Source organism: Clarias gariepinus, chromosome 13, assembly GCF_024256425.1.
Source record: "Clarias gariepinus isolate MV-2021 ecotype Netherlands chromosome 13, CGAR_prim_01v2, whole genome shotgun sequence".
In the NCBI taxonomy this organism is placed as follows: Eukaryota; Metazoa; Chordata; class Actinopteri; order Siluriformes; family Clariidae; genus Clarias; species Clarias gariepinus.
Genome location: NC_071112.1, coordinates 11691881 through 11704704, shown reverse-complemented (window position 1 = coordinate 11704704; position 12824 = coordinate 11691881). Strand labels below are relative to the sequence as shown.

Genomic DNA, 12824 nt, shown 5'->3' with positions numbered 1-12824 from the left:
AAAAAAAAAATCACCTGGCCCTGCCTGGTTGATGTAATGACAAGACATTATTAAGTAGGAAGAGATAATGAATATTAAACACCTTGTGAAGCATGCTCTGACCTGATGGGTTAAATTGAAACTGTGTATCCTGAGGGGGTAAGCTTCCTAAATTGCTAATTATTAGTCCTAAAAGGGACGTGTTTGTGATGTGTGAGCCTGTGAAAAAGTAGATGTTGAATAAAGTAGCAGTCAAGGCCTGGCTATGTCTTTAGGCTGGTTTCTCCCTAGATGCTTTGGCTCGTCTTAAACAATGAGGGCCCATGAGCGTGCTGGTCCCGGGGGCCCGGCTGAGCTGAAGCCTGGGGGCTGGGTACTGAGGGAACCACTCTCCTCCACTAAATGTGGACGGGACAGATAAGGGCTTAGCCGCTCACTGAGGCCCTCTCCCAGGAGCCCAAGGGAAAATTTGCAGTTATTAAGAGAAAGATGATAGCGATTAAATGGTCTTTGTGCTCTTGTTCGCTGAGTTTCCTTTCCCATTTTGTTCATTTTATCCCCTTCTCTTATTTGGTGGGTGTATGTGTGAGGGGAGTGTGGAGTTTGGCTTCATCTGAAACTAAAGTAGTTATTACTACTACAGTAGAAATTACTTTTTTTTTTTAATGAGATACACAAGTCCCTCAAGACCGTTCAGTAGCAAACGCAGTTAACTGCCCTACCTCCTCTAACACTGCTTATTCTTTTAGATTATCTAATTAAAAAATACACACTGGATTTAATTACTGCCTGTTACTATTTGTAAATAGCACTAATCAATTATACCAGAATTTCTTTTTCAGTGGGTTGCAATTACACATATTAAAACTGATGGATAAACCATGATATAATTATGTAGGTTTTAATTTTCTTCAATTTAAATATGGCTTAACAAATCTGAAATTAAACTTTAACCTGTGAATAAACATAACCTACTCCTTACCCTATTATCTACGTAGTGTGCTTTGGCAGTTTGTCCATTTTGTAGCTGATAGTGAAAGTATAATGAAAAGTATTTAGTATGTTCATGAAATCACACAATTCATTGCTGCAAGTTAGTGTCTAGATGATGTACAGTAGAGGTTAAAAATAGTCATAACGTGCTTTAATATTTGTAGGCTAAATGCAATAAGGCACACATTTGGTCACAGGAGCTAATTGTCCATATTTGTCGATTGACATATGACACCAGTGGTATTCTCAAGCCTCGTTATGAATATACTGTTACTTTCTATTTGAGTAAAAACACAACCTTCTCTTTTGATTTTTCATTGTTTTTTTTATTTAATTCTGTATAAAGAAAATATACTTTTGATCAGCCCTTGAAATGTAAATAAACTATTAAATTAAATACTCATTGTAATTTAATTCACTTTCTGTTCCTTTAGATAGTTGCACATGAATACAGTAAAACACTTACCAAAAACAATTTCCAGGAATGGACTTCTTCAGTGTACTGTATAATCTCTACCTGTAGTCTTTTACATTGTGAAATTGATAAACTTCCTTTCAATGCGTTTAACAGTTTTTTATTTTATTTTATACAGTTAAAGAAGAGTAATGATTTGTAAGCTTACTTTCCAGTGTCATACAGAAGAGGATGGGTTTCTTCCTCATGTTACCTCAGGGAGCTAAATGTGGCAGCACGGTGCCTTAGTCGTTAGCACTGTCGCCTTGCACCCCCAGGGGCCGGGTTCGATTCCTGCCTTGGTCTCTGTGTGCATGAGGTTTAAATGTTCTCCCTGTGCTTGGTGGGTTTCCTCTAGATACTCCAGTTTACCAGCAGCAGTAGTGGCAGCATTTTCTTTACAATTTCACGAATGACACCATCGAATTACTCTGTCTTGTCTTGGCGTTGTCACTTCTTCTAGACCTAAATCTATCGGCAGCTAGAACCAGTTGTTTGGAATCAGTTCCACAGCCAGGACATGGTATTTCCGTTTGGTGATGTCTGTTTGCATTGCACCAAGTTGAATCATTCTGATGGCCCTCTGTCTGCTAGCATTGATGGCCCTCTGTCTGCTAAACAGGGCATGATAGTGTGAAGACAAATAATGTACAATCACAATGTTTTCCTTACCTTAAATACCGAGACATGTAAGCTTGACAAAATCACATGGCAAATTTTGTGCAAGTACTGAGCATGACAATGATTTTGCCTAACCTGTTTTCTTAATGTAACAAGACTAACAAAATTTTGTAACAGTACAAAAAAAACAGTTTTATACTGCAAAATTTCCTTAGTCCATGACATGTTGTTAATCATTTGGCTGCTTCCGTCAAGGGGTCCCACTGCAGACCGACCAATCCGCACACAACTTGGCACAAGTTTTACACTGGATGCCCTTCCTGACGCAACCCTCCCATTTTATCTGGGCTTGGAACAGCCACTGCATCCAAAGGCTGGGCTTTGGGAATTTGGTTGGAATTAAACCTGGGTTTCCTACATGGCATGAGTTCATATATTACTGGTAAAAGTGATGATGATGATGATGATGATGACGATGACAGTGATGATTGTGATAATTTATATGCCTTGACCCGATTGGATTTCCTTTTCATCCTTTCTCGCCATGTTGTGATGTCAGCCATAAGGTTTGACGTTTAAGGACTTCAGACCAAGTGCAATGAGTACGGATGAAAAATCGAATCACTCAGTTGAATAGAAAAACACATGATCCACTCTCTTGAAATAGAACTGCGTGGATGAGTTGAATAATGTCAAATGATATATACAGAGTCACCAAAAATTATACACACATCAAGCAAAGAAAAATAGTGTGATGCATATTATATTAATATAATATTAATAATATAATTATTATAACATCATATATATCAATATATAACGTATAGCAATACATTTTGTATTAAAATATTAATACATGTTTTTCTTTTCCTAACGTATACGTCTTTAAAATGTTTATTCTTTGTGGCAATACAATAGTCTTAAAAGTTATAAAAAAAATGTAAGTATTTTATCAATGTAAACATAATTCTCGATAAAGCACTTGAAAAATGGAGACAGGCGGAAGTGACATCACGCTCGGGGCGGAAGTACTCTCCTTGCTTTCAGCTGTCAAAACAAAAAGCAGGAACTGCGACGGTGAGTAATAAACAACGCAGTGTTTATTTACCTTTTGATAAATTTCAAACGCCTAGGTTTAGGATTATTTTAAAGAGCTTTAAAATTATAAAATATCGATAATGGTTGACTGTTGACAGCTGAGGACTTTGTTTAAATTCAGCGTGTGTACGCCTTTCAATACAGGACAGCGCTAGAGTTATAATAGATAACGGTTATTATTATGATAGCTGATGTAGCTCCTGTTGGAGGAAATGAAACACTCCGACCTGCAGCATGTGTTAATCCTATTAGGAAGACAAGAAGCAGAAATACAGGCACAATACCCGCTCACGTTTCCCTTTTGTTGATGTCCTTGCTAATCTTAAGCGAGATGAATTAGTGTGCGAACCGTCACGTAAGCAGATATCACGTATATTCTGGTGTATTTACGCCGAAGGGCATCAGTGTTACGTAATCCATATTGCGGCGTGCTTTTTGTTTTGCTCGTTCACTGAGGATGCATGACGTCATAGGTAGACGTCACCGATGCATGGTGCAGCGCAGAGCTCCGCATGCGTGACCTCTCTGTCTGTGGAAAAGCAGCAGTTTATAGACACGAGGCAGCCATGAGGTGCGCACGTGTATGAAAAGCAAGACCTGTCCCTACTGTATGTGCCTGTGACATTGATTTGCATCAGCAAGGTTATACAAACATTTAGATCAGTTGAGCCAGAATATATTAGACTTTATTTCTGTTTCTTCTTTTTTGCATGATGTTGATTTGACCTTTGTCTTAAATGAGAATTTCTCTGGAATCTCAATCAGATAAATTTTTTAGATTACGCCGAAAATGTGATCAGCAAACTAGTATGATAATTTTTTTTTAATCCAACTGATGTGATATTTTCGCAAACTTTTTTTGGTATTTCGGTCCGTCCATGTGCCATCCGGCATATACTGTATGCCCCACCCTAAAGTTATATACGTAATCTCTGTGGTAGTTACTTAAGGGCTAGAGTTGCCACTTTGTCCCCTGTTTAGCAAACTTACATAAAACTGATTGCTGAAGACCCCTACACACACTATATGGTCAAAAGTATGTAGATATTTGCCATCACACCCGTATATGGGCCATCCCAAAAAGTTGGAAGCACGTCATTGAATAACTGTCCCTGCATCCCTTTACTGGGACTAAAGGACCCAAAGATGTTTATTATGACAGTGCCTCAGAATGTGTACAGAGTGTGATCCATGAAGATAAGGTACATAAAAAATTGGAGTGAAAGTAGTTAAAAGGGCTGAGCTCTGATCTCAGCCCTATTTAACACTTTGTTTCGAATGAACGTGAGCACAGAGTGTGCACCAGGCCACATCAGGGCCCAAACTCATTAATGCCCTTCTGGACGAATGGGTACAAATTCAAATAGACAAAATTTTAAATCTATTTAAAAGGCTTCTCAAAAGAATGCAGATTGTTATTAAATAAAAGCAGGACCAACTCAATTGATTAGTAATGGGCACATACGGTAAGATGGTTGTACAGTATATCCAAATACCTCTGGTCATATAGTGTATAAGAAAATGGCTGTTATTATCCACAGTTATCTGTGTGGATGCTCTCATTGTACAAATGCAGCAGATCAAAGCAATGTGCAACATTTCATATGAATATTATAATGTAAATTAATTAATTAATTTGAATTTTAAAACAAAGAAACAGACAAAAGCAATGAGTTTAAAATGATTGTCCTGCACCCATGTGAATGTGACACTTTTAGACACTGCAAATAAGACAAAAGAAAGTATTTTGTGGATTTCTGACAACCAAGCAAACAGGATGACCCAAACTTTGTGTCATTCATGTATCTTTGGGGTGTGTCTTGGTAGGATAGCACTTTTCTTTATAACAGTTTGTTTATATTTGCTCCACGTGATGAAGAAGGAACATCTGTATTATTAACACATATTAGTCTTCTAATAAGTAGTTTTTCATTAGTTTCCTATAATTCATACAAATCCTGCCTTGATGCAGGTATAATGCTTCTTAGCAATATTTCCAGGTGTAAAAACCTCTACTGTATAGGAGGAATGTATACAGTAAATTACGTATTGCATTAAAACCGATTTGTTTTCCCAGTAGCCGTACAGATATGGAGGAGCTGGTGCAGGACCTGGTCACTGCCTTAGAGCAGACTTCGGAGCAGGCTGAACTGGATGATCTGTGGCAGGAAATGGTGCTCAGGCCACTGCAGCACAGACGCCAGGTTCGCAGACGGAGGGGCCGCAAACGACGCTGTGATTTCGAGCACAGCCTCTGCCTCAGCGAAGCATCCGAGTCCAGCCTGGATGAAGCCTTTGCAAGAGAACAGAGACACGGCGCTGTAGGAGCTGTGGCCATAGCAGCAGGTCCTATGCTGGCCGCTAACCACAGTGATTCCGACGACACGCTGATAGTCAAGCGCTGGACTCCGTCAACACTGTCCTTCCGAACCAGACAGCATTCCTGGCCAGAGTCGGACTCGTTCACAGAGAACACACCAGGAAGGCCCTTGCGCAGACGCCGCAAAGTGAAACGCATGCCACCAAATGTAAATGTCAACATGCAGCAGAGATTTAGAGTGTGTGGGTTGGAGAGAGGTGAACAAACCCATCGTCAGTGTCATCACCATCATCATCACCATCATTATCATCATCATCATCATCATCACCACCACCAGAGGTCCTATAAGAAGCAGAGGCTGAGCCGACTGAAAAAGCGCTCGGGGAGCTGGTCTAAACAGGACGGTGGCTCTGTGGGGGCTGGAGTGGGAGGCCTGTCTCAGGAATGCTGGAAAGACAAGATCCTGCGCCAGGCCAAGGAGAAGAAAGACGCGTCTGATGAGAACATGTCAGAATGGTATTTTTTTCAAAATATTAAAAATTCGAATTAAATTTCTAAGAAAACGAGAATTTCCTACAGTACATACATTGAAGCAAAGTACGTGAACAAATATTAGCATCATCTACAGAACGGTGACCCTGATCATGATAAAGTCGTTACTGAAGATGAAGGAATAAATAAATGAATCAAAAATGTATTAGTAAGTGCAGTAAGCAGTACAAAAGCATAATCAACAGCTTTAAGAGCAAACTGTTCTTCATACCGTGAATAATTTTTTAAGGAAAATCTTCGGAAGTTTGGAAATCTGCCCCAGTCTCTATAAAAACGCAAACGGCATTTGAAAAAGAAAAAAATGGAGAGAAATCTGTTATAAAACCTTATAGTGCACACTATTTTGTTTATACATAAATTGAGACTCATTTTACACAGAAGAATATTTTTTTCCCCTGCTCATTCATTTTAGTGATTAAGCTTGATAACAACTCTGGCAGCGACCGTAGAAGGGAAGACATTTTGAACAATCTAGAAGCTCCCGTAAATCTCACTGTCAATAGTCAGTGTGGCCTCATTGCACCGTAATTCATACAAACATCAATTCATCAACTTGATAGGCTTTAAAAAATGAAGGCCATAAGGCATGCAGTCCTCTGTTGCTGTGGCGCTCAGTCCAGGGACTTTTCTGATGCTTGTTGCCTCTAAGCTACAATTAGCTTAGGATGCCTCTTTTCTAAAATGACAAATAAGATATTTGATATTTTATTGATCAGTGAGAAATGAAGCTTTAATAGAATCCTAGTTAATTAAGTTTGAGGTGAAGCAGATAGGCGAGCATCCCACCTCCCGCCTGCAGTCGTATCACACAAATGTCTGACGATTGACTTTGACTCAGTGAATTACTCCAGTGTCAATGGAGACCCTCAATTTACTTAACTCGCTCTGTTGGTACTTTTGTGCAACATTAGCACATATATTTCACTGCCTAATTCTCCTTCTATTTCAGTGCATCTGGTGTTCTTCCTCAGATCCATGATAATTATCTGTGAGTTGGTTAAAAGGAGAGAGTGAGGTGTCAGCAGCCGCTAATAATGGGCTGACAGCCGGCTTTACATCTTCTACTTTAATTTGTGCTGACCCCGCGTGGCCTCTCGATGGTGCTTGTTTTCTTATTTTATGGAGAAATCAATACGCCTCATGACAGAAAACAGCTCCGGAGAAGAAATAAATGGGAACACTGTGTTGCCCTGTCAATCATTTCTCACTTACACTTGTGCCCCTCATGCCTGATGGCTGTGTGCTCAGATTGGATGGGAGTGGTGCAGAGAAGTGTTTTGGTGACGTAATTTAAAGCTAAGCCTGTCTGAATCACAATCAGAACTGGACGAGGATGGGTGTTTGGGCAGAAGTTCAGCAGGATAGCCAATACACGTTAAAATGCAAATAGCGGATCTACCCGTAGGGTCATCTCACACACACACACACACACACACACACACACACGCACACGCACACACACTGTGGGCCAGATGTTAGTTTAAAGCATGTGGTGTATGTGAGTTACAGCTCATCTTCCCTCTTGGCCCTAGCGCACAGACATTGTCCAGACTTTCCTTAAACCAATCCAAGTGTGCGTGAAGCAGCTGTTGGCAGCTCCAGCTGGGTCGTACATCCTTGATTAGACCGGATTTGGGCCCAATGCGTGTCGCACCACCTGGTGTTCATTCTGTCCTGGCTGGGAGGCCTAACCTGTGGGCACACACCCTCAGTGGCACTGAATCTCCAGCACAGTGGGACCCTGCCTTAATTTAGAAGAACCAGCCAACCCCGAATCAGCCTCTTTTTCAGTTACAGCGAAATGAATACATTTTCCTCATTAATGCATGTGTTTGTGTGCCAGGGACTGGTGCCTGGTGTTGCTAGGATGGGCTGTATATTCATTTACAGTAGACCCTTGAAAAGGATAAAGTTCTTAGAAAATACATATGCAAAATATATCTACGCAGTAAGGTGGTGTATTAGTTAACATTGTTGCCTCACACCTCCAGAGTTGAGGGTTCGAGTCCTGCCTTGGGTCAGAGTGTGTGTGTGTGCATGTGTGGAGTTTGCATGTTCTTCCTGGTCTTTGTACTGTGTGGGTTTCCACAGGGTCCTCCGGTTTCCTCCCACAGTCCAAAGACCTGCAGATCAGGCTAATTGGGGTTTCCTGTAGTCAATCAGTGTGTGAGTGTGTGTGTGCTTCCAGGCTGTGTCCAGCTTTGTGCCCTGAGTCTCCTGGGATAGGCTCTAGGCCTTTTCTAGGTTTTTGATAGAATGGACAGTCATAGAATTATATGATCACAAGCCACGTCTTCAGTGTTTAGTTTTTTGTTTGTCTATTTTTGTTTTCTTGGTGTCTGTGCTATATTTGGTGGCAACCATGCGGTTATTAAAGATGAGACACAGTGACTCAGTTTTCCCAACCACTGAAAACCGATTCTGGTTTTCAGTTTGAAGATGATGGACTGGTCTGGCGTTTTTGTTTATTTATTTATTGATTGGTTTATTTATCTATTTATTTATAAGGGTTTCTTTTTTGGTTATTTTGCTTAGTAAAGCAATCCTGAAATTAAAATTAAAGGTGAAAAAAAAAATTTATTTAATTGATTCTTTTATTTATGTTTATTTATTTATTCATTCATTTTATAGCCAAAGCATCATGAGTTCATAAGTTCAACGTTAGTAACGTGGTGTTTTAATTTTTGCTCTGTTGCTGCTTCCACTTGTCATTACTTTGGTAATTTTGATTTTGAAAAGTAGGCAAGGAGTTTAGAATTGTATTCCAACTTGCCCAAGTTCGTTTTCACAAATCCCTGAGACTAATCCAATTATCAATGCTAAGGGAGGCTGGAAGACCCTTTTAATCAGACACTTCTAGAAGAGGGCATGGTGTCGGAACGGCTCTGTGTGTTATCAGCGAGACACCCCTCTTAGTTTTCCGTCTTTGTTCCGGAGTGCAGAAAAGCCAGTGCTGAGCGACTTGCCAGTGCACGGTAATCTCACCCCAAACTGGCCTGTTGGTCACAAGAGAGTGGGATTATATCCTATTGATTCCACCATGTCTCAGAAGTGTGTTTTGGGCTCACCCAGGATGTATGTAGACACTGCGACAAGAAGGGGAAGAGATTAACTCGTTTACCGCTAGTGAGACGTCTTCCTAGAGGTCCTGGGCTGCGTGCAGGCATTTCGATGATGAATCAAACGTCGGTACGAGCGTTGTTTTGAGCATGTATTATTCATCTTAGTATTTGTTCATGCATAGTCCTGCTTAACACCAGGCAAGACAGAGACAGATAAACTCGGTTGAAAAGTTCTCCTACTGAAGGTCATGTCAGAGGGAAGGGAGGCTCCTACGCGCGGAAAGAAAAATGTTATTTTCAATAATGCATGGCATTAATTAGCTACTACTTAATGGAAACCGTTTCATATTGGCAGCAAGCCTCTCAAGGCAACATCACATTACACCTTTAATAATGTTTAATACTTAATGCGCAGTCCTAATTAATTGTTTATATTGTACCTATCATTCTTCTTCAAAATGAGCACACTTCTTCCTCTTCTCTGACATTCAAGCACGTCAACAGAGATTCGATTTCACTTCAATTTCTAAAGATACCCCTTGTCATTAAATGTGCTTGTGTCTGAAACAGTTTGATTTCTCGCATCAGCTGTTAATCACCCGTGAACCCGGATTAAAACCGTAAACGATCTGTTGTAGACAGTCGAAAAGCGGTTTTATTTTACATTTTCAAACTGAAAGTCACCTGACCACTCATTTCCTTATAAATGAAGCACTGTTATGAAGTAAAAAAAATAAAATAAATCTCTGTAATGCAATTTGCGTTTCTGGGTGTGACCAGACCAGCACCCCAGTTGTTCTTTATGCTGCTGTCTTCAAATGGCGATTAACTCTCATTATGAATCTCGCAAGGATGAGCAGTAGCCACCTCCTCCTGCTGATATGTAAGCACTGCAGCGATGCTCAGCCTCTCTTCCAGAGGCAAACAATCATCTGAGCTGTGTGTGTGTGTATGGCCATGCACATGTGTGTACTTATCCAGGAGTGCTGTGCTAAGCCTGCGTTATTCCCCTGAGACTTTGACCCCCCTCCCACATCTGCTTTCTGGGTGTGTGAGGGTGCGGCAGCGTAGAGGCCATCTGCTTCTAGTGATGCATGGTGTGCTGGTACACTGGGCCGCCCGGCGCCCAATATGGTGAAGTCCTGCATCAGCAAGTGTGTGACCCACACCAACCTCTCCCCTCATGGTCAAGGTCATCTCTGATCAGCACGTGGCAAACCGCGGAGCAGATGTGTCCGTCAGCTCCTTCCAGGACTTAGAGCGCTGTGTCTCGGATGATATGAAGTGATTGACAAAAGTTCCTGAGTATTGGATTATTGGGACGGAATCTAAATATTTATCCTTCTCTTAATCAGTTAATATAGACATGTATCATTGGCTGATGGTGATGGAGATCTCAATTTGGTATTCTTTGATGGAGAGAATGCATTATATGCAATATATGCAATTCAATATATAGTAGTAAAAAAGTACATCAGCTGTATATTTATTTTAGCATTTTTCATCCTAGATTTTTCTCACTGTGATTATAAAAACTTGCAACTATAAGCAGTTGGCACAATCGCATAATGATTGTATAATATGTCATAAAAGCATACTGGAAAGCATATTTCCTTCTACACTATATATACTGTACATCACTGATTTATTATGGCATATCTTTTCTTTTTAAACCTTTTAACCAAAAATGTTAGTTTTTAAAATACTTAGAATTATAAATTTTCTAGGTGGCACAATGTTGCAGTGGTTAGCAGTGTCGAGGGCATCTCCAGGGTCGAGAGTTCAGTCCCTACCTCGGGTCTGTGTGGATAGAGTTCGCCTGTTCTCCTCGTGCTTGGAGGGTTTCCACAGTGTACTCCGGTTTCCTCCCACAGTCCAAAGACATGCAGATTAGGTTAATTGGTGTTCCCAAATTGCCTGTAGTGTGTGTGTGTGTGTGTGTGTGTGTGATGGATTGGCATCCTGTCCAGGGTGTACCTTGCCTTATATCAAGTCTTCTGCTGGGACTGTATGGGATAAAAAGTATAGAAATGATCAAAGTTTCCATTTTTGTTAAACAATAGAAAAAAGTTAAATTGGCACAAGATAAAAAATAAAAACAACTTTTAATGCGAAAAAAATTATACTTTGAGAATAGCAGTAGTCATCGGTAAAAGCTACATTTCATTTTATTTTATTACAGATTGCAAAAGTGAAATTAAACTACTTAAAAAAAACTTCAACAACATTAGAAAGCATTTTGTTTTTGCCTAAGTAATGCTGGCGTTCAGCTCGGAGTGTGTAGCTCTACATTTCAAGCTGTCACTCCCACTGTGAACACTCTGACCACAACAAAGCTTAATGAATTTGAAGGAATATGATTGTTGTTGTAGCTTTAAGATGTCTTTCATTATAGTACATGACAACCGAAATATAATTCTCTGATCAGCGCATATAAACTGCCACTGCTCGGTACTGCTCAGTGTCAGTAGTCTGTGGTTGGAACGGATCTGTTTCAGGTTTCTGCTGTGAGCCGTTGCTCCAGGCCTCAGTGTCGCTAAGAGCAGATGTCGTCCAGTTGTTGCATGAGTCAGAGTCCTAAGGCCCGAGGTCCATTCTGTGCATGAGCACTTCTCAGCAGACGGACAAGGCAGGAGGGGGAAAAAAAATCTGGCGCATTGCTGTCATCCTCGGAAAGCGCTGAGCAGATTAGATTGGAGTTGACAGGGAGGGATATTCAATTAGATTGGGCATGTCACTCAAGAGCTTCGATCCGCATCTGTACCTGCCCCTCCCCGGCGTCTTTGCGTTTTTTTTTTTTTTGATCTCCAAAGCAAAGACCTTGTCTGCTACGTTTGATCTGATTCCACTTACATGCAGTATCTTTTCCAGTAATTGTTTAAGACACTTTTAAACATATAAGCTAATCTAAAATCCTGGAAGATGTTTTGTCAGTGTGTGTGTGTATAGTTTAAGGGATATGTTTATTAAAAGTGAGTAAAAATGATAATTCTGAGTTTTAAACTTACAGTATGTTTAGATGATAATCCCTGATCTTTGTTTTCCTGTAGTGAGACGAGCAGCGTGTGCAGCAGTGACCCTGGGCTTTTCACTAATGATGAGGGAAGGCAAGGTAGGAAGTTTGTGAAATTTTTGTTTGTTGTCCAGTATCATGGCATGAATGTAAAAATGAACCAAACAGATAACATAATTTTTGTTTTTAATAAAAATGACTTGTAATCTGTGGTTTGTGAGTTGTAATTTGGTGTGTTGCATTATTGGTAAATAGTAATAACAATAACTGACGTGATGCAAAAAAAAAAAAAAACAATTAAATGAAAAAATTAAATGAATCAACCAACACTTATTGCTTATCGGGATTATTTTAGTTTTCAAACACATTATGATGGGAATGTGGGTGAACATGTACAGCCACAACATGGCATTGGTACAGAAAAAGTGTCTCACCTAGATGAAGAAGTAAAGGTTTAGAAAGGACCACATTTCGTAATACTTTTAAAACTATCTTTTGATCCATGCTACTTTTTTTTTGTAAATATGATTTCATGCCCTTCTATGTAGTGTTCGTAACATTTTGAATTCAAAGCTTTTAATAATATTTATTGTCATCCAAATTAAACCCTTTCTTTACTTTTTCACATGTAAAAAAAAAAAAATATATATATATATACTGTATATCGCAAGATGAATTTGACGTTTTTTTTTATTATAAATTTTGCACTGAATGCTTTAATTTAAGCAAGAA

The 12824-nt window shown here is 39.8% G+C and overlaps 1 protein-coding gene across 4 annotated transcripts in view; it reads left to right on the top strand.

The window, feature by feature from the left end:
- The first annotated feature begins 3073 nt into the window (after positions 1-3073).
- The window catches only part of LOC128536108 (G patch domain-containing protein 2-like), a 32676-nt gene continuing 22925 nt past the window's right edge, over positions 3074-12824 (top strand). For 2 of the 4 annotated variants that reach the window (XM_053510270.1, XM_053510268.1), the window contains exons 1-3: positions 3074-3124; positions 5226-5981; positions 12130-12191. In XM_053510270.1, coding sequence (XP_053366245.1) covers positions 5236-5981; positions 12130-12191 — 808 coding nt within the window. In that variant the 5' untranslated portion in view covers positions 3074-3124; positions 5226-5235. Of the gene's footprint in view, positions 3125-5222; positions 5982-12129; positions 12192-12824 lie in introns of all 4 variants that reach the window. The other 2 variants (XM_053510271.1, XM_053510269.1) reach the window with 2 other exon arrangements.